Source organism: Pelodiscus sinensis, chromosome 24, assembly GCF_049634645.1.
Source record: "Pelodiscus sinensis isolate JC-2024 chromosome 24, ASM4963464v1, whole genome shotgun sequence".
Lineage (NCBI taxonomy): Eukaryota > Metazoa > Chordata > Testudines > Trionychidae > Pelodiscus > Pelodiscus sinensis.
In genome coordinates, this window is record NC_134734.1 from 6,364,348 (window position 1) to 6,386,593 (window position 22,246).

Below are 22,246 nucleotides of genomic sequence, written 5' to 3' on the forward strand. Positions count from 1 at the left end.
CGACCTGCAGGCCTGTGGCTTTGGACCATGCAGGGCCAGAAAGCAGAGTCTGTTTAAGAGGGGCTGTTTTGTGTCTGAGTGAAACGCAACGCAATGCACCAAGCATGGAACACTGTTTAGTGTGTGTGTCGGGGGGACAAGACGCTGCAAGCGGGCCAGATCCAGCCTTCCAAGCCACCGGATCCAACCCGCAGCCACCTCACTGGAACCTTTAGGCAGAGAACAGTTCACACTTTTAAAAGTCAGCTGCTCTCTGCTCTGGATGGCTGGGGAGGGAGGAGGGAGACTTCTCATGCTGTTCCCGCCCCCCCCCCCCCCCCAGCAAAATATCTGAGCTCCCATTGGCCAACCTCTCAGTTTCCAGCCAATAGGAGCAGAGAATTTTTGCTGCAAGCAGGGGCAATGTGGGAAGTTTTGGCCCTCACTCCCCATCCTCCCCTACCCCCTCATGCCGGGGTCAGTGAGCAGCCTCAGGTTTCTGCAGGTAAACACCTCCCAGACAGAGCCTGCCTCTGGCACCCCGACCCCTCTCTCCCCCCTGTTTACCTCCCCCAAGCTACCACCCAAACCCTCTGTGCCCCTTTTTCCCCTTCTCCCAGGTCACAACTCCCTCTCAGACACTACACCTGCCCCAAACCTCTCCACAGGCCAGAATCCTCATCTGTACTCATACCCCATCCCTGACCCTGCACTCCATTCGCCTGCCTCAGATGACTACCCAAACCCTCTGCACCCCCTTCACCTAGGTCACAACTCCCTCCCAGACCTTGCAGCCCTTCCTAGAGCCCCTCCCCCAGGCCAAAATCCTCTCCTGCACCCATACCCCCACTGGACTGTGCATTCCAAGCCCCTGCCCCAGATCACAGCCCTCTCCTTCACTCAATCTCCCTCTCAGACCCTTCACCCCCCCTCCTATCTCAAGTTCTTTTCTGCACCCAACCTGTCCCAGACTGCACACCCTCTCCACAGAAGTGTGGCCCTTGAACACTTGCCAAAAGCTTGGAGGGGCCCCCATTAGAAATTATTTCCCACCCCGGTATAGTGGGTAGAGTAGGGGAGTCAGGACTCCTGGGTTCTGACCTGGCTCAGGAGTGGAGGGGATCTAGTAGGTTAAAGCTGGGGCCTGGCAGCCAGGACTCCTGGATTCCAGGGACAGGGCAGGGCATTACCAGTTGGATGCTTTCATACGGGCAGGGCGGCAGTGGTGACCCACAGCTCCAGCGTGGGGAGCGTGACCAGCAGAAGGATGCTCCCCAAGCACAAGCCATTGTGCAGAGAGAGACCCCTGGGAAAAAAACCCCTGCAGGACACTCCCCTCTGAGCAGGCCAACGCAGTGGCCTCCAGCTGTCCCATGGAACAATGGGGGCCCAGGAGGGGGCACTTGCCCCAGGGCTGTGCTAGGGGACCTGCTGCAGGGACCAGGGTGAGCTCAGTAGGGGAGGCTCTGCCTCACATTTAATGCTGTCCCCCACAACCTGCATGGGGCTAGTGGGAGCTGGATGGCAAGGGTCTGGGGAGGGGGTGCTGTGCTGCGCTGCTGGGGCAGCAGATGAATTCTGCCCCATCAAGACCCCGCAGCAAATATTCACCACGCTCAGCAACATAATGGAGAGGACAATGCTCCTCCAGCGGCGAGCGCGCCCAGGGCACTTCCAACAAGCCCCGCTCACCTGGGCATGGGAGCCAGGGCAATCAGAGGGCTTGGGGCTTCACCCCTCGCGCAGAGCTAGCGGAGGCATGGGCGGCTAGGAACCCACTGCCACATGGAAGGAGCTGTGAACCCTTCTTTGCCTTCCCCAAGTTAGGGGAAGGTGAAGTGGGGTGGGAGCCAGGGATAGATGCCTCTGGAAAGCATTTCCATGCCGTTCAGAATTAGAACTCAGCAAATAGCGGATTTTGCTGTTTGCTGCCATTTCCACAGATGATCATATTCCTTTCGGGTTGGCCCTTTAGCTAAACAAAAAGCGGGAAATGGCATTCTTTGGGGTAAAATGAACCTGTACATTTTGATGAAATCTAAATCAAATATCCATAGTGCAATCATTCCTTAATGTTTTGGATTGTGCTTTTCAAAATAAAGGAAAGCCTGAAAGTGAATGTTGTTTCCAACCAAAAACTCCAAAAATTTCATTGTGAAAATGTTAAAATGAAACATTCTGATTTCAACCTTTTAACATTCTTGATTTTTTTCTTTTTTTGTTAGTAACATTGAAAGGATTTTTTAAAGGAATCATTATTTCCAAAGATTTTATTTAAAAAAGCAGCATTCCAATTTTGACCATTGTTTCATGTTTTTGAGGGGAAAAAATAACAGAAATTTTCAAAGGAAAGATTGTTCCCAATTGGAAAAACCCAAAGGCTTTGTTTCAAGAAATGACAAAATGAAATATTCCAATTTGACTGTTTAAATGGTTTTGAAACCAATAATATAGCTGAGCCTGGTGCCATTTTCACAGTGGGAGTTTCAACTGAAGAAAACCCTCCCATTCACTACCCTCCCATTCACTACACAAGGAGTAACTCCTTGTGAATCAAGGAATACTAGCGCAGACCAGAGGCACTTTTGAGTGTTCAATTTAGGGGGTCTTAACTAGACCTGCCAAATCGAATACCCAAAGATCGATCTCCAGCGGGTATGTATAGATGTGCCCTTAGACTCCATGCTTGCGAGTGGAGAAGCATTGCCTCTCAGAGGCACCCAGGAGTGATGTGTGATTTTTCCAGGTTATGGGGCAGGGAAGGAGGGAGCCGATTCTGTCTTGTGTTGTTGAAAAGTAACTCCTAGATATGGAACCTGGCCCTGGTTGCTGCCAGGTAGAAGGGGTGGGCTGCATGGTTTTCTGTCTAGTTGGGGCGTGTGGGTCACTAGCTAGGAGTAAGTGGGTGGTGGCCAAGGTAAGGGAAGCTGTGCCCTCTCTGTTCCCCCAGATCCCAGCCCAGCCCCCTGTTAGTGGTAAGTGTGTTTGCCGGTGAGTCATTGGGGATCTCTCTGCAACATGCTGATTATCATGGGACAATGCCTACTTCCTAACATGCTCAGCCGGTCCACTCTATAGGTGGCCCTCCCTGGGGGTCCACAGGTAGCCAGACATCTGCTGGGGTCTCTGGCTTCCACAGCCTGGGATTCCAGCTGCTCCTTGGGCAGGAGTCAGTAAGGAGCGTCTTTCCTCTCCGATGGTCAGCCCAGACTGAGCTGGGCTGCTCCCGCTTATGTTGGTGCTACACTTGAAGCATGTCCAATAGGGATGTGGGGGCGGAGCCTCCTCTGCCCTCCCCCATCCAGTGCGGAGTGAGTTGCCCCCATCACAGGGGTGAAGCATGGTCCTAGCTGTGCAGATCGATCTCTACAGTTACACTAGCACAAGTGTGCCCAGGACTCTCTATCACCCTGCATGTTCCATGGCCTGTTTGTTTCATCCCCTTGCACTGGTCTCTGGGCTTTCAGACAAAACATCCCCATTCATTACTTCCTGCAACCAGCTTTTCCTGTGCCAGGCTGGGGTGTCTGTGTGCTGCCCTGCTGGGACGTGTCTGCATGCCCCCGTGCTTTAGCTGCGCTTGGCCACCAGTGCTGAGGTCATGTCCTGCACACTGGCTTGCAGGCAAACCTCTGCTTTTGACAGGCCCGGCTCAGAGCACAACTCAGTACACAGGCAATCCAGGAAGTTTTTGGAGAATGTTGGGGATAACTTCTTGGTACAAGCGCTGAAGGATCCGACCAGGGGCCGTGCACAGCTTGACCTTCTGCTCCCAAACAGGGAGGAACTAATAGGGGAAGCAGAAGTGGGTGACAACCTGGGAAGCAGTGATCATGGGATGGTAGATTTCAGGATCCTGACCAAAGGAAGTAAAGAGAGTAATAAAATACACACCTTGGACTCCAGAAAAGCAGATTTTAACTCCCTCAGACACCTGATGGGCAGAATCCCCTGGGATGTTAACATGAAGGGGAAAGGAGTCCAGGAGAGCTGGCAGTATTTTAAAGAAGCCTTATTGAAGGCACAGAAAGAAACCATCTCAATAGGTAGCAAGAGAGGCAAACATGGTAGGAGACCAGATTGGCTTACAGGGGAAATCCTTGGTGAATTTAAGCACAAAAAGGAAGCTTACAAAAAGTGGAAACTTGGACAAATGACCAGGGAGGGGTTTAAATGAGCTCGAGAATGCCGGGGGGTTATCAGGAAGGCAAAAGCGCAATCGGAATTGCGACTGGCTAAGGATGTGAAGGATAACAAGAAAGGTTTCTACAGGCATGTTAACAAGAAGAAGGTGATCAGAGAGGGTGTGTGGCCCCTACTGGATGAAGGAGGTAACCTAGTGACAGATGATGTGGGAAAAGCTGAAGTATTCAATGCTTTCTTTGCCTCTGTATTCACGGATAAAGTTGGCTCCCGGACTAATGCGCTAAGTGACGCAAGATGAGATGAAGATGGACAGCCCTTGGTGGGTAAAGAACAGGTTAGGAATTATTTAGAAAAGCTAAATGTACACAAATCCATGGGTCCGGACTTAATGCATCCGAGGGTACTGAGAGAGTTGGCAAATGTCATTGAGGATCCTTTGGCCATTATCTTTGAAAAGTCGTGAAGATTGGGAGAGATCCCGGATGATTGGAAAAAGGCAAATGTAGTGCCCATCTTCAAAAAAGGGAAGAAGGATGATCCAGGGAACTATAGATCAGTCAGTCTTACGTTGGTTCCTGGAAAAATCATGGAAGGGATCCTCAAGGAATCTATTTTGAGGCACTTGGAAAAGAGGAAAGTGATCAGGAATAGTCAGCATGGATTCACAAAGGGCAAGTCGTGCCTGACCAATCTGATTAGCTTCTATGATGAGGTAACTGGCTCTGTGGACATGGGAAAGTCAGTGGATGTGAAATACCTTGACTTTAGCAAGGCTTTTGATACAGTCTCCCACAATATTCTTGCCAGCAAGTTATGGGAATGTGGATTGGAAAAACGGACAGTAAGATGGATAGAAGCTGGCTAGAAGGCCGGGCCCAGTGGGTAGTGATCAATGGCTCGATGTCAGGATAGCAGTCGATTTCTAGTGGAGTGCCCCAAGGTTCAGTTCTAGGACCAGTTTTGTTCAATATCTTTATTAATGATCTGGATGAGGGGATGGATTGCACCCTCAGCAAGTTTGCAGATGACACTAAACTAGGGGGAGAGGTAGATACGCTTGAGGGTCCAGAGTGACAAATTGGAGGATTGAGCCACAAGAAATCTCATGAGGTTCAACAAGGACAAGTGCAAAGTCCTGCACTTGGGACAGAAGAATCCCAAGCATTGTTACAGGTAGCTAAGTAGTAGTTCTGCAGAAAACGACTTGGTGGTGACAGTGGATGAGAAGCAGGATATGAATCAACAGTGTGCCCTTGTAGCCTAGAAGGCTAATGGCATATTAGGTTTCATTAAGAGGAGCATTGCCAGCAGATCCAGAGATGTAATTATTCCTCTTTTTTCGGCTCTGGTGAGGCCACATCTGGAGTATTGTGTCCAGTTCTGGACCCCCCATTACAAAAAGGATGTGGACGCATTGGAGAGGGTCCAGTGGAGGGCAACCAAAATGGTTAGGGGGATGGAGCATATGAGGAGAGGCTGAGGGAGTTGGGTCTGTTTAGTTTGCAGAAGCAAAGAGTGAGGGGGGATTTGATAGCAGCCTTCAACTTCCTGAAGGGAGGTTCCAAAGAAGATGGAGAGAGGCTGTTCTCAGTAGTGACAGATGGCAGAACAAGGAGCAATGGTCTCAAGTTGTGGTGGGAGAGGTCCAGGTTGGATATTAGGAAAAACTATTTCACTAAGAGGGTATGTCTACACTGCCACCCTAGTTCAAACTAGGGTGGCTAATGTAGGCATTCGATCTTGCAAATGAAGCCCGGGATTTAAATATCCCGGGCTTTATTTGCATGTTTCCGGGCGCCGCCATTTTTAAATGCCCTGTAGTTCGAACTACCTGCCCGCGGCTACACACGGCACGGACTAGGTAGTTCAGATTAAAGCTCCTAATTAAAGATCCTAATTCGAACTACCTTTATTCCTCCTGCAAGGAGTTATAACGGTAGTTCGAATTAGGAGCTTTAATTCGAATACCTACATTAATCACCCTAGTTCGAACCAGGGTGGCAGTGTAGACATACCCGGAGAGTGGTGAAGCACTGGAATGGGTTACCTGGGGAAGTAGTAGAGGTGTTTAAGTCTTGGCTTGACAAAGCCTTGTCTGGGTTGATTTAGTTGGGATTGGTCCTGCCTAGAGCAGGGGGCTGGACTTGACGAACTTCTGAGGTCTTTTCCTGCTCTATGGTTCTATGATTATATGATTCAGGCCACTGGGCCCATGCTTTCGGCTCTCTCTCTATGACACCCCGCTCTAGTATGACAGACTCAGCCCATCCCTGCAGCCTTTCCACTGAGTGTGCCAGGTATATGTGCTGTGTCTGCCTACTGCTGTCACTTTTAGCCTGCACTCTGCTCCCAGAGCCAGGGAAAAGCCACACAATGGCCCATCCAGCCCAGTGCCCCCTCTCTGATAGTGGCTGGTGCCAGATGCTCTAGAGTGAATGAACAGAACTGGGTACTTGTCAAGTGATCCGTCCCCTGCAGCCCAGCCCTAGGTCCTGGCAGTCAGAAGCTTAGGGGCACACAGAGCAAGGGGTTACATCATTGACCCCTTTGGGTAACAGGACCTATTGTCCATGAACTTACCTAGCTTCTTTTTGAACCCATTTACACTTTTGATCTTCACAACATCTCCTGGCAGGGAGTTCCACAGGTTGATTTCACCATCCGCGAAGAAAAACTTGCTTATATTTGTTTTAAACCTGCTGCCTATCAATGACCCCTAGTTCATCTGTGCTACATGAATGGATAAATAACACCTCCCTATTCTACTTTCTCTATCCCATTCCCAAGTATATCCACCTCCCTTGGAGCCCTGCTTCGTCAACTCTTTTCTAAGCAGTGCAAAGGCTCTTGGGGGGCAGGCGAGTGGGGTGTAGTGGGGTTGGAGTCAGCACAGTTGGGTTCTAGCCCCAGATCTGGGAAGTCCTGTATCTATATAAGAACTAAACTAAACATTGTGACACTTGGCAGCACTTCTATCCATCTCAGGGGCGGTTCAGACCTGCCAGGGACTTTCATCACTTGGAAGCCAGGCAGCTGTTTGTTTAAGATAAAGTTACATGCAAACAGCCATAAAACAATTTGCAGAAAAACACCCCCAGGCAGCTGTGCAAAACTCAGCAACAACTCTGGTTGCACACTGACAGCTCTAGCCCCCCCAACCTCCAGTCACCTGACAGAGAGAGATGGAGCTCCGGCCAGTCACCACGGAGAGAGAGCTGGAAGCAAGAGACAGATTACACCCACTGGGGGCATCTGCTCTAATCCAGCCCCAGGGCAGGGACTGGCTGGCTCAGTGGGGTGGGGGAATGGGAACTGGGACCTGTCCCCTCTAGAAGTGCTAGAGAGTTTGCCTGTGGTCATGCCAGCTGCCAATCCATTGCAGATACAGCTCAGAATCCAGGCTCCAGGTTAGGAAAGGCACGTGCACATCCCAGAGGCCTGTCTGCACCATTCCCATCATGATTGGGGTGCCTTCCACCCCACGATGGGGGGCTGAAATGCCTTCCTTAGAGGTGATCAGCTGGACTCAAGCAGAGCCGGGGTACTGGGCTCGGTTTCTGAGGGGAGTGGGTGTGAAGGGTCAGAACGGCAGGGATATTATCAGAGGTGCTTAGACACCACTGAGCCTCCCTCCTCTGTCAGCCTGGGCTGCCACTTCCCTGCTCCTGCTAAGCCAGGCTGCCGGAGACAGAGATGGGCTCTGGGAAAGCTCCCTCCAGCCTGAGCCCAGTCCCTTCCCCCATGCGGTTTCCGATGTTTCCAGCCAGCGTCTCGGGGAGGGTAGCCCAGGAGAACTGATGACCTCACTCCCCCGCTCACGTAGGATTTGCATAAGGCAGGAGTCTTCTGTTTCCTTGCTTGACTCCCTCCCAGCTTCTCATGGGAAAGGACAGAATCCAAGAAGGGTTCCACTGTCAGGTGACTTGGTCACATGTCTCTGGAGGGCGCCTGTAGCCATTCTGCATGGGCTGAGCCACATGTTCCCAGAAAGCTTCAGGGGGGAGCCATGTTAACAACGATTGGCCTAACAGCACCTCAGAGCTCACACACATCCCTCTTACACCCGGCTCACACAGCCCCCATGCGCAATTCCCTCGCACACCCACACAGTTCATATCAACACACACATGCCGTGCTTCCCCAGCCATACTCCCAGTCTTCTCCCGGAACCCCACCCACTTCACAGGCTCTGGGCCATCCAAGCAGGGGCCCCTTTATGGAGAGAGGTGCAGAAGCAAAAGACTTCTCTGTGTTTAGGTGGCTAACAAACAGTTTTTTTGATCAATAAGGCACAAAGTGAGCCAAACATGACCCCGGCAGAGCTGCGCCCAATAAGGCTGCTAATACAAATCAATCCTAGTATTTTATACCCTTAACCAAACAAGTCTGACGTCATGGCATCCAATTACAGAAATCATCAATTAAACTCAAAAGAGAAGACTGTTATCAGCAAGAAGAAACAGGTAGTAGGGAGTAAGAGCTTCAGCTCAAATCAGCTCAATTAACACATTCCAATAGCTCATCCTTCTGGCCTGTCTCACATCGGTAAAGAAGAGTTCACTCTCTAGCGTACGTGCAGAAGCAAGAAACTTAAATGGCTTCTGTTATATGAAGTGGCTTCTAGCTAAATATGAAATGGCTTCCACATAGGGGATCCCATGCAGCAGCTAGGTGCAAGCTGCTTGGAAGTGGATGTTTCCTTTCCATGGGGCTTGTGCCAAAACCTCTCTAAACAAAGTCCACATGCAGGTCGATCAGCTCAAAAACTGGCACAGAGGTTAGCAGCCGGAGACAGTCTGTGGAGCAAATTGGGGGGCCTCTGGGTGAGCCAGCCCCCCATATTCTTCGTGGCTGTATGTTTATAATAGGATTATGGCATAATTATGAAACGATTTGTGCAAGTTGGGGCATGAATGGTGTTGTTCAAGAAGTTATGGTTTGCTCCATAAGTATCTTTTTTGTATCTAAAGTTACTAGGGGGCTGTACCTCCAGCCCACTACACTCGCCAACCCCCCTTCTCTGGGGGTAGGTGTCTGGCTGAGGGAGGGTGCTAGAGCAGGGGAGGAGGCAGGAGTAAGCTGGGAGTAGGTGTCTGGCCAAGAGGAAGGGGGCAGGAGTGGGTTGGGGGTGCAGAGTCTTGGCAGAAGGAGTGAGGGGGCTGGAAAGGGTTGGGCTCAAATATTGGAGGAAACATGGGGAGGCCTGGGGTGACGAGTCAGGCTCAGATGGCAGAAGGGACGTAGGTCGGCCTGGTGGGGGAGGGGGTTGGGCTTAGATAGTGGAGGGGATCCGGTGCGGTGTGGCCTGAGGAGAGGGGGGTCGAGCTCAGATGGTGGAGGGGACCCAGTGCATCCCAGGGAATGGGGGGGTTCAGGCTTGGATGGCAGAGGGGACCCAGCATGGCCCAAGGGGGTTGGAGGTTGGGCTCGGTTGGGCTTGGATAGTGGAGAGGACCCACGGGAGTGGTGGAGGGTGGGCTCGGATGGCAGAAGGGACCCCATGTGGCCCATAGAGGGTGCGGGTCAGGCTCAGATGGTGGAGGGGACCTGGCGTGGCCTAGGGGGGTGGGTTTGGATGGTGGAGGGGACCCAGCTCCAGCAGCTCCTCCTCGGCACTTCAGCCTCCCCTGGGCATGAAGCTGGAGCTGGAGCTGGGGACGGAGGCAGAGGCAGGCGGCAGCATGAAGACACAGATGATGTGATGACGTGACTCTGTCGTCTCGCAGGAAATTTTTTAAAATATCTAGAGATGAATGTTGACTGTGTGTCTTATTTCAAATGTAGTTACACCTTCGTGACACCCACTAGGCAAGATGCTTCCAGTCAAGATAGCTGGTTGGGAATGTTCAGGGCAATGGGCCATCCAAGGAAACTGGCCTTCAGATAAGCTTATTCCCCCGCCCCGCTCACTCCTCCCCAGCCTGTATTTTCCACAAACTGGGCCAGGAACTTAGTCTGTGTCTACACTGGGAAGGTTTTGCGACCAAACTGCTGTCATCCTGCAAACATCACCAAAAGTAAAAACCAGACAGACCAGTTTTTCTGCCTCCCATTGTCAACATTTCATGGCTACACTGCTAGGTCCCCTGTTGGCAGAGCCAAGCACAGGGCAGGGCAGTGGGAAGGCAAAGCTGATCCCTGTGATTCTTGGAATTCCCTCATAGCTCTGTGAGCTCTCCATGCTGAGGAATGTCAAAGAGCACAGCAGTCTCTCCAGCCCTCCCTCTGCAGCAATGGAACAGGAGCATTGCAATGATTTGGTTTTTGTTTGTTCCCCAAATGGAGCAGCTCACTCAGCTCCCAGACACTTCCTGGGGCTTTGAAAGGGGAGGGCACATGCCTGGAGGGCAGCAGAGATCACAAAACACTGAGCAGCCCCATCAGGGCAGGCATTGTGGGATTCTGGCAGAAGCCAGTTCTCTCCACAAAACAAACCGCAGGGTGAAACAATTGGCTCTTTGTTGACAATAAAACGAGGGGGAAAGAAAAAAGTCTCTTGCAAGGTGAAAGTTTGTTGCTGAACTGGGTGTTTTTCCTGACAAAAGTGCCATTGTAGTCTGTACACTCTCAGGGTATGTCTACACTACCACCCTAGTTTGAACTAAGGTGGCAATGTAAGCATTCGAACTTGCAAATGAAGCCCGGGATTTAAATATCCCAGGCTTTATTTGCATATTCCCAGGTGCCACCATTTTTAAATGCCCCATAGTTCAAACTACCTGCCCGCGGCTACATGTGGCATGGACTAGGTAGTTGGAATTAAAGCTCCTTGCAGGAGGAATAACGGTAGTTCGAATTAGGAGCTTTAATTCAAACTACCTAGTCCGTGCTGCGTGTAGCCGCAGGCAGGTAGTTCGAACTACGGGGCATTTAAAAATGGCGGCACCCAGGAACATGCAAAAGAAGCCTGGGATATTTAAATCCCGGGCTTCATTTGCAAGTTCGAATGCCTACATTAGCCACCCTAGTTCGAACTAGGGTGGCAGTGTAGACATACCCTCACTGTTTAGTCAACAAAAGGCAGGTTTTGGCAACAAAACATGCCAGTGTAGACAAGGCCTAATTCTGAAACAAAGGATTTCCACCCTGGGAAAAGCAGGGAGGGAAAATAAGAATAACCCAGGAAACTATAGACCAGTTAGTTTAACATCTGTGCCAGGAAAGATAATGGACCAAGGAAGTAAGGAATTCATTTGCAAATATCTGGAAGATAATAAGGTGATAGGTAACAGCCAGCATGGATTTGTAAAGAACAAATCACGTCAAACCAATCTGATAGCTTTCTTTGATAGGATAACAAGTTTTGTGGATAAGGGAGAAGTGGTGGATGTGGTATACCTAGACTTTAGTAAATCATTTGATACTGTCTCTTGTCACCTTATCAATAAACCACGGAAATACAACCTAGATGGAGCTACTATAAGGTGAGTAGTTATTAATTATTCACAATCATGCTGAAAGGGCATAACAAGTGGGGTTCCGCAGGGGTATGTTTTGGGACTGGTTCTGTTCAATATCTTCATCAATGATTAAGATAAGGGTGTCGAGAGTATGCTTATTAAGTTTGCAGATGATACCTAGCTGGAGGGGTTGCAACTGCTTTGGAGGATAGGGTCATAATTCAAAATGATCTGGACAAACTGGTGAAATGGTCTGAGGTAAATAGGATGAAGTTGAAATAGGTAAATAGGATGAAGGACAAATGCAATGTACTCCACTTAGGAAGGAACAATCAGTTTCACAGTTACAGAATGGGAACTGACTGCTTAGGAAGGAGCACTGCAGAAAGGGATCTGGGAGTCAGAGTAGACCACAAGTTAACCATGAGTCAACAGTGTGACACTTGCAAAAAAAGCAAACCTGATTCTGAGCTGCATTAACATGAGTGTTGTGAGCAAGACATAAGAAGTCATTTTTCCACTCTGCGCTGACTATGCCTCAGTTGGAGTTGGAATTTTGGGCACCACATTTCAAAAAAGATGTGGAGAAATTGGAGAAGGTCCAGAGAAGAGCAACAAAAATGACTAAAGATCTAGAAAACATGAGCTATGAGGGAAGACTGAAAGAATTGGACTTGTTCAGTTTAGAAAAAAGAAGACGGAGAGGGGATGTGATAGCAATTTTCAAGTATCTAAAAGGGGAAGGGAGAAAAATTGTTCTCCTTGGCCTCTGATGATAGGACAAGTAACAATGGGCTTAAATTGCAGCAAGGGAGGTTTAGATTAGACATTAGGACAAATTTCCTATCTGTCAGGGAGGTTAAACACTGGAATAAATTGCCTAGGGAGGTTGTGGAATCTTCATCTCTGGAGATATTTAAGAGCAGGTTGGCTAGACATCTATCAGGGATGGTCTACTAGATGATGCTTGGTCCTGCTGTGAGGGCAGGGGCCTGGACTCGATGACCTCTCGAGGTCCCTTTCATTTCTAGTATTGTGTGAGTCTCTTAACTATAGTTTGTATCCCCACTAGTGATTGTAGTCCTTCCCCCACCAACCCTGTTCATCCTGCCTCAATGCATCACATGCTGGTGCATAGCCACCTTAGCACAGATCCAGATAGGCTGATTTTTATTTTCCCCAGGGCTGCTCCATCCCCTCTGCCCGAGCCTCTTCCTCCATGCTGGCCCCTCTGCTCCAATACCTCCTCCAAAGCCCCCGCCTACTGCTTACTGCTCTCCTCCCTCCCACAGCAGCCACACAGCTGATCAGGGCAGCAATGCCAAACAGCTGTGGCTGGTGGGTACTGAACTATATTTTTTCATAGGAGCTCCAGCCCCAGAGCACCCATGCCATTGGCGCCTAGGCCCCGATCCACTCAGACAAACCACCACAATAATGTCTCGTTCTGCCAGGGAACACCGAGCAGGAGTCCGGTCAAGCTGCCTCCTCTCTGCTTGCTGGGCACAGCCAGCCAGCTTCAGGCCATCCTCGAGCTCCCTGCTGGGTGGGCAGAGGGTTTCTCTGTGAGAGCCAGGCCATGTGCCTGACATGCACCAGTTTGCCACCCACAACGTGTACGTCCATCACTGTCACTCAAGCACACTGGCCCTTGGGCTGTGCATTGGAGGGATTCCATTCTTGTCGTGCTCAGGACACCTTAAAAACTTTGATTTTTATTCAGTCCCACTCACTCATCTATTGCCTCTTTAGAGTGTCCCCAAAAATCACAGAAAAAATGTTAAGCCAAGGTCCCTGAGAGAAGAGAGCCATTCACTGAACCAGACTTGCCTTCCAGAATGAATGCCCACATCTATGCACTGCGGTGTGCTGCTTGCATATGGCCAACCTGTCCTAGCAAATGCTCAGTATTGGAATTGATACAGTGTATGTAACAGAAACTGCAGGTAGAAGGAAATTGCTGTTCTTCAGACACTTGGGCTACGTCTAGACTGGCATGATTTTCCACAAATTAGACGTATCACAATTGCTAATGAAGCGGGGATTTAAATCTCATTAGCATAAAAATGGCTGCCGCTTTTTCTCAGCACGGAGCTTTGCTGGAAAAAAGTGCCAGTCTAAATGCAGATCTTTCGGAAAATAAATCCTTTTCCGTAAGATCCCTTATCCCTTATTTTAAGAGGGATAAGGGATCTTTCAGAAAAGGCTTTATTTTCCGAAAGATCCGCGTCTAGACTGGTGCTTTTTTCCAGCAAAGCTCCATGACGAGAAAAAGCGGCAGCCATTTTTATGATAATGAAGCGGGGGAGATTTAAATCCCCGCTTCATTAGCAATTGCTATATGTCTAATTTGCATCCCTTTTACGAAAAAGGGATGCAATCTAGATGTAGCCATAGTGGGTTAGAGCAGGGGTTTGGGTTCTCTAACTGGCTCTGGGAAAGAGTGGGGTCTAGTGAGCTAGAGCAGCAGGGGCTGGGAGCCAGGACTCTCTGGGTTCGTTTTTTCATCAGCTCTGGGAAGGGACTGGGGTCTGGTAGGTGGGGCCTGGGGGCCAGGACTGCTGGGTTCTGTCCCCAGCTCTGCTAATTTCTCTCTCTGTCTGGTGCATATTCTGTCTCTCTCCCACAGCCCCCACCAAAGCTGCTTCCCTGCCGCCAAACCTCCTGCTGTCCTCCCAGCCCATCAGCTCCCCTCTCTTCTCCAATCACAGCAAGCTCCAGGCACCTCACCCCAAACCCAGCACACACTTTCTCTGACAGCAGGGAGTAGCAGGGACAGTCCAGACAGGCTCCTACAACATGGGACAGGGGCTTAGGATCAGGGGCATCCCACTGAGCACAGCAGTGAAGGAAATCAGGGCTGGGTAATGAGAGGAAAAGGTTTTACTGGAGGCGGCCTGGACATGTTACAGAGTGTGCGACCTGGGGCTGAGATCCCATCCACAAGGTGGGCTGGAACAAGCCATGAGACCAGCGGATCAATTGTGCAATGCTGTGTGTCTCCATTGGCAGTATAATCAGTGCATGGGGGCAGCAGGTGCAGTGTCAAGATCAAGGAGATATGACCAGTTCCCAAGCTGCTGCCTTGGTTTCCAGCAAGGCACAGTTGGGCACAGTATGTGGGGAGCTGGCAATCCAGTTCACGGGGTGAGGTCCTTGTAAGGGGCAGGAGTGCAGGCAACACCATCAGTGTGGGCATTGGTGGCAGTAGTGGGATTGTCTGCAGGCATCATGTTATGGTAAATGACCACAGTCTGGAGAAAAAAATAAGGACAACCTATTAGGACAGGACTCAAGCACACCTCTTAGCACAGCAATATCCCAGTCATATGTTCCAGCCTAACCCAGACCTACCCGGCTAGAGTCCTGGCTCCTAGCCTCTCCACCCCACCCCCTATGCACACACAATTTAACCTACTAGACCCCACTCTCATCCCCAAGCTGGAAACTGAACCCTGCAGTCCTGGCTCCCAGCAGCCCCGGCTCCCAGCAGCCCCTCTCTAAGTCATGAGACACCCCCCTCCCCTTCCACTGTGCCTGTTGTTAACACAGGCCCCTTGGCAACACATCATTACCACTTCAGTGTAGCTGTTCCGGCAGACGGTTTTGCACCAAAAGGCTGAAGTGGAGATGGAGATGAAGAATTCCAGGAAGGTGAACAGTAGCAGAACCAAGGTGCAGGACCTGATTAGTTTCTGCCAACGAGAAACCCGTGAGAATTTCCTAAGGGCAAAGGCCCTGCCCTATCGCCCAAAGCCAATCAGCCACTGCCCTGAAGCTGGATCAGAGCCAGCGCCCCCTTGAGAGGAAAGGCTCCATGTCCCATTGCCTGCCAACTGCTTAAGTCAGTCCCTGAGGTAGCCATGGGAGGCAGGATGGTCCCGAGAACACAGGGGTATGGGCGCACAGCTTTGTTCTGCCATATGAAGCACTCACATACACTCTGCAATGCTCTGGATTCAAGTCATACACGAAGTAGTAGTTGAACTCTATGGCTGCGTCTAGATTGGCATGATTTTGCGGAAATACTTTTAATGGAAAAGTTTTTCCGTTAAAAGTATTTCCGCAAAAGAGCGTCTAGATTGGCACGGATGCTTTTGCACAAAAAGTGCTTTTGCGCAAAAGCATCCGTGCCCAGTATAGATGCACCTTTGCGCAAGAAAGCTCCAATGGCCATTTTAACCATTGGGCTTTCTTGCGCAAAAAATTAAGGTGTCTACACTGGCCCTCTTGCGCAAGAGGGCTTATCCTTGGGCGGGAGCGTCAAAGTATTTGCGCAAGAAGCCCTGAATTCTTACATTAGAATGTCAGTGCTCTTGCGCAAATTCAAGTGGCCAGTGTAGACAGCTGGCAAGTTTTTGCACAAAAGTGGCTGCTTTTGCGCAAAATCTTGCCAGTCTAGATGCACCCTACGAGGGTGATAAGGTACAGGATCAGGGCACAGCCAGCCACCAAGGAGCTGATGATGTTCATTCCCAGGGTGCCTTTCACCTAGAAGGGAGGGTGCGTTGGGGTGCGCTGAGAGCTAAGTTCCCTCTAAGCTGCATGGCTGTTGCATACGAGCCCACGCAGGGCTCTGGGCAGGCACGCAGAGTGCTACCTCTGCCTGCTAGCCCCACACTGACCTGCCTGCTGCACCTGCTCTGGGCTGGGCTGGCAGGCAGGGGCCCTTCCTCACCCATGGCAGCTCTGTGACAATGGAGGGGGCACTCCCCGCCCCGCCATGGCTACTCTGTGCTGGGGCCATAGGAAGAGGCACCTCCCCAGCCTAACCCAGACCTACCCGGCTAGGGGACAGGCGCCCCTCCTCTGGCTGCCCCCACTGCAATCGTGGAGAGGAACCTCTTGCCTGGCCCCAAGTGGCTGCTGTGACAGAGCGTTGGGGCAGTCCCCTCTCCCTGGGACAGTCTGCAGCCCTGAACCCCTCATTCCCAGCCCACCCACAGCCACAGCCTGCACCCCAACCCTCTGCCCCAGCCCTGAGCTGCTTATCCACAGCCACAGCCCATGCCACAGGGACAGGCAGGGCCCCCTCCTATGCCCCAACCCTCTGCCCCAGCCCTGAGTCTCTTATCCACAGCCCTAGCCTGCGCCACAGCCAGACCCTTCTCCTATGCCCCAACCCTCTGCCCCGGGCCTGAGGCCCCTCCCACACTCAAACCCCCTAGGTCCACTCCTACCCCATGAATGTTGTTAGGTGCACCAATATGGAGGTGACATGCTGTGATGGATAGGACTGCAGGCCAGCACCCGGTGACTCAAGAGTTAAACTCAGGTAACTAGGGGGTGTTGGCAGAAAGCCAGGAAAGCCAATGGGAAAAAACGTTGACCTCTGAGGCTACGCCTACACTGGCATGATTTTGCAGAAGAACTCTTTTGCGGAAGAGTCTTGTGCAAAAATTCTTCCAGAAGAGAGCGTCCACACTGGCATGTGCCTTTGCCGAAGAGATGTGCTTTTGCGCAAGAACATCCATGCCAGTGTAGACGTAGCTTGAATGTTATTTAGATACCTGGCTGCGCCTTCCTGTGTACAAGTTCTAAGGGAAGGGCTGGAGGGAGCAAGGTTCAGTTCTCAGAATGACATTGGGCATGGGATGAACTGGGCCTTGAAGTGCGGCCCAGCCCAGCTGGTGAACAGGGAAAGCAATGCATGCATAGTCACCATCAGGGGATTTTCCTTTGGTTTGGCTGTTGGGTTAAGCTTCTCTGTGTTGTATCCATGTGGTCCCGCTCTCCCCCCTCCCCCATTGACTATATAGGCTGTACCCAGAGATGTGATGGTCTCTGTGTTTTAATTTATTTTTCCCAGTTGCTTGGTAACACCTAGCAACCAAGTATGCTTTAACAACAACTAGCTGGAGTTACTTGGCGTTGCTCAGTCCCACTCCCCACCAACCAATTCGGACCACTGGCTGAGAGCACAGTTGGACACTAAGGGTATGTCTAGACTACATCCCTCTGTCGGCAGAGGGATGCAGTCTAGACATACTCTCACAGATTAACATGGCATAGAGCCCAGCCCCTCCCGAGGAAAACACCCACCCACCTGGCTCTGGGGAGGGCCCACACGATAAGACCTCATTACTGTGATCATAATGCTAACACCCTTGGCTGTAGCAGTGGAGACCAATGGCCAAACCCTCACTCAGTCTGGAACATTTAAGGTGTAAATTGTTACGCTGAATTAAAGCAGTGTGAGTGTGAGATTGTGGGACAGAAGGGGGTTGTATGGAGATAGATAGATAGATAGATAGATAGATAGATAGATAGATAGATAGATAGATAGATAGATAGATAGATAGATAGATAGATAGATAGATAGATAGATAGAAAGGAAGGAAAGTGAGGCATCAGTTTGTACCAGTGGTATCTTGGGATTCTTTGCAGCCGCCACTGAGAGGGCCCCCGAGACAACGTACTGTAGGAGGAGAGAGAAGAGGTCAGAGGCTGGGCTGTACCTGTGTCTAGTGCTAACGGAGCACAGTGGTGAAGTGCTGTGCATGCTGGGTAATATTAACTAGGGTGAGCTAGTCCAGCAGGAGACAAAGCAAAGGCCAGTGGCCATGAGAGAGACCAGCATCTGTGCTGATCCACCTACGGCCTGGCCCTGAACATCTGTATGTTCCCTCCGGCTCCCTGGCAAACTGCCTGGTGGCACCAAAGTTTCTTGTCTCCAATTGCTAGACCTGCTGCTACTGCCCCCAAGAGTTGAGGCTGCCCCACACATCCCATTGTAAGATCCCACTTTCAGGTGCTGAAAGATTTGCTATGAGTTACTAGGGCTGAAATTTCCCACTAGCAGTCTGCTGCTGGCTGAACTTGGGGGACACATTCAGGCACATTGGTTCAGCCATTGCTGAGAACGGGCTGCAGGAAAATCAGTTGTTTTGTGCATGTTACAAGTGGTTCACCGAGTGGCACCAGAGCCAGCATGCTTTGGAGCAGGGGCCTGGAACTGGGCTGGGTGGAAGTCACCTAGGGGACTGGGATGTGCCTTTGGCAGTTCCATAAAAATTCCCCCAAATCCAGTCAAATTAGAAACATCTGAAAAATCTCAGTTTGCACATGCTCCATAGAGATATGGCAGAGTATGGCTCAGGGGTAGGCAATAATTTTTGACCAGGGGCCACTTCAGACATTTTTGAAATAGCCCTGAGCTGCCAGAAGGGGCGGAGCCTCAGGTGGAAGGGGTTGGGCCAGGACACTTCGTGCTTCCCCAGCCACAGACCCTGATTGGTCTGCGGGTAATGGGAGCGCATGAAGTCTTTGCCCTGCCCCCACACCCCCGAGAGATATGTCAGCTGTTTTGAACAGCTGGCGGTTCCCTGTAGGTGCCCATATCCCCTGAAGGGTGGGAGGAGACTTTGCGTGCCTCCTGCCCCGCCCCCAAGCGAATCAGAGCTTGGGGGAGGGGAGCACATGAAGTCTTTGAAGCGCCACATGCTCCTTGCAGGGTGGGAGGAGACTTCATGAGCTTCCCCCTGCCCCCTGGTCGATTGGCCTGGTAGTGGGGGGGGGTCGCAAAGTCTCTCGCTCCCTGCCTTCTGGTGTGCAGTGCTTAGAGTCAATTGCCAGGGTTGACTCTAAGCACTGCATGTTCTCCTGTCCCTAGGTCCTGATTGGCCTGAGGGCAGGGGAGCAGCAGGGCCTCCGTGGGCCGAATCAACCCACTTTGCCTACCCCTGGTCTGGCAGCTAGATCCTGCAGGGGCTCTGTCTGCTCTGAGCATGCTCCAACCATTCCCTGCTCCTGTGTGTGGCTGGACAGCCGAGGCAGGATGGAGCTGCGACGTACCAGCAACCCGCTCCACATCGGGATATGCACACTCCTTTCCAATCTCCAAAAATATAAATCGGCCAGAGACGTCACCATCCCGACAGCAAGCAGCACGGCTCCAACTAGAATCTGAGTGATCGGCCAGGAAGCAAAGCCAAGAATTTCAGCACAGGGGTTGTTTTCCCCTCGGCACCCTTAACAGGTCCTTCTGTCTATCACCATAGACTCTGATTGGCTCACAGTCTTTAATGCATTGACTCCCCCTACCCCGAAGCAGGAATGTGCTGTTTTCCCTATTGTACAGGTGGGGAAACTGAGACATAGAATAAGATTAAAGGACTTGCCCAAGGGGCATATGAGGATTTTATGGCAAGGAAGGGCTAAGTAGGCCCATCCATCCGATCAGACACACCACGGAGACCTGGGAAGGAAACCAGGATATACAGGCCCATGGGTATGGTCTGGGACAGCAGGGGGTTGATGGGACACCATTCTGTCTGGGCCCATGGGTGGCTGGAATGGGGGGGGGCGCGCACCGGGCTGGCTGGACCCATGGGTGATAGGAACAGGGGGACACCAGGATGTCTAGGCCTATGGGTGGCAGGAACCGGGGAGCGGGGCAGGGGGGAGGGACACTGGGCTGGCTGGCCCAATTGGTGGCAGAAATGGGAAATGGGAGGACACTGGGATAGAGGGGCCGGCCCATGGATCTGACCAGAGGTGACAGGGAGGAGGGCGAGATACTGGGCCAATAGGTCTAATCTCCATCACAGGATGGGAACAAGGTTGCAACCTAACTAGGTCCAGGGTCCTGTCTGTATTAGCAGGGAGGGAAGGGATACAGGGTAGATGCTCCCCAGCATCTGACCCTGGCCATCACTGAGGCAAATCTAATGTTCCTGTGTTTATCCCTGCAAAATGCTGGGAATGATAATTCCAGCTGAAGCCACAGTCCCTGTGAACCATCCTGCTGCTCCCGCGGGGAACTCAGATCTGCTGAAAGGGAGCACTGGACATGGGCGCTTGGCCTGGGGGCTCTAGGCTTGGAAACCAATGGCAGAGAGAGACACACCAGCATTGCCTGAGATCAGGGCAGTGACCCACAGTCAGGCAGGGGTGTGTGGAATAGACGTCCACTGTCAGAGGATTACACAGGCCCCAGCTGGCTGTGCTCGCTGGTGGCGTACCTGGAGTAACCAGCCCAGGCTCTGCTGTGGCATGATGCCCCCGGGGCAGCAAGAAGATGGAGCTGGGTCACCTAAAGACCCACCCAGTTTATCCTAAGAGGTGGAGGAAATTGTCTTCTAGAATCCCACCCCCAGCATCCTTCAGCCAATGGAACAAAACCTTCAAACCATGACATCATCACAGAAAGCTCTCACTGGCTGATAATCCAAGCTGGATGGAGCTACCTGCCCCAGTTATCCCTTTCAGTTCACACAGTACTCACCCCCAGGGCCAGCGGCTCCCCCTGGAGAACTTCTCCAGGGGCTGTGGTTTGGCTGGGGTTGCGGCACTGGCTGCGAGGGGCTGGGAAATGATCCTGTTGATGATGGTGATGTAGCCGTCTGAGCAGGTAGTCATGGTGGTGGCCATGTCAGCACCCTGCTGAGATTATTGCTGGGCTTTCTGTGTGCCAGCTGGGCACTGGAGAGGTATGAGACACCCCTCCCACGAGGATAACAGAGAAGCCCTGCAGGCTCATCTGGGGCACCCTGGCCCTATGGAGGGGGACATACAGGGCAGGGTTTTCCTTATGATGCCCAATCACTCCCATGTTCATATCACCCTAATTCACTCTTTTAGTATCACCATCACTTTCACCTGCAGCCCCTGCTACTGAACCACATGAGGCTCTCACAGTCTGTGCCCCATGGAACCTGTCCCTGTCCCCATGAGACAGTGGAGCAGTGGGTCTGTTGTTCCACTGGCTGACACCGATGTCCCATTTCTAAAACCAGTATCTCACTGCCCACACCTGTACTAACCCCAGTCTCCCACCAAGCCCAGTGTTGCACCTGTCATATCTGTTTTGCAGTTCACACACCAATATACCATTGCTCACACCAGTGCCCCATTACTAACCCCAGTATCCCACCTTTCTCAGCAATTTCCTACCTCTCAGCAGTAGCTCATCTCAAACACCAACACCTCACTGCTAACACTAGCTGCTCACCATGCATGCCATTATACAGCTTCTCTGCCACCAGTATCCCAGCACTCACACCAGTATCCCATAGCTGACACTAGTTTCCTATCACTCACATGATTTTCCAACTTCTCAGCCTAGTGGCTCACCTCAAATACCAATATCCCACCTCTTAACACTGTTATCCCATGGTTATCCCACTTCTCACACCAGCATCTCAGCAGAACTCCTGTGCTATACCATCCAGCTTCTCAGGGATCGAGGATTCAGTGAGGTGCAATCTGAGAAGAGTCTCAATCTAATCAAAGGGTGGGAAAAAATCAGTTTTCTTTTTCAGCCAGGAGAAAACGGGGTGATGATCCGTTTATAATTCAGCGGATGACACACACACACACACACACACACACACACACACACACCGTCCAGGTCATGTCATCGTCACTTTAGCACTTCCCCTTCATGTCTGCATAAATCCAGGGAGCAGCAGGGGGCTCTGTGGAGTTAAACTTCCCCCATGCCCCAAGTTGGGTTCCACTGGGGACCTCCATGGAAGCGAAGAACCCGCCTGGTAGGGTGCAGAGAGGCATGAGAAGCTGTGCTGACCACAGAGTGCTGTGATATTGTTCTTCCCTGGTAAACAGCAGAACCTCCACAAAGGGAACCCAAGAACTGAGCAGAGATGACACAGAACAGAACCAGAGTGATGCTCTGACTTCCAGCTCCACCTAAAGCCAGAGTGGGCAGGAGATAGACCCCAGTAGGGTGTGCCCTGCTGCAGGGGGCTCCACCCAGAGCC

At 51.4% G+C, this 22,246-nt stretch overlaps 1 protein-coding gene across 1 annotated transcript; it reads right to left on the reverse strand.

Annotated features, from left to right (window-relative positions):
* Positions 1 to 13,929: 13,929 nt before the first annotated feature.
* On the reverse strand, positions 13,930 to 21,699 carry LOC142819704 (membrane-spanning 4-domains subfamily A member 15-like). Its single transcript, XM_075908267.1, is given in 7 exon segments — positions 13,930 to 14,779; positions 15,101 to 15,220; positions 15,939 to 16,016; positions 17,887 to 17,943; positions 19,320 to 19,430; positions 20,743 to 20,777; positions 20,780 to 21,699. Coding segments are annotated over 7 exon segments (633 nt in total). The 5' UTR covers positions 20,898 to 21,699; the 3' UTR covers positions 13,930 to 14,665.
* Positions 21,700 to 22,246: the final 547 nt, after the last annotated feature.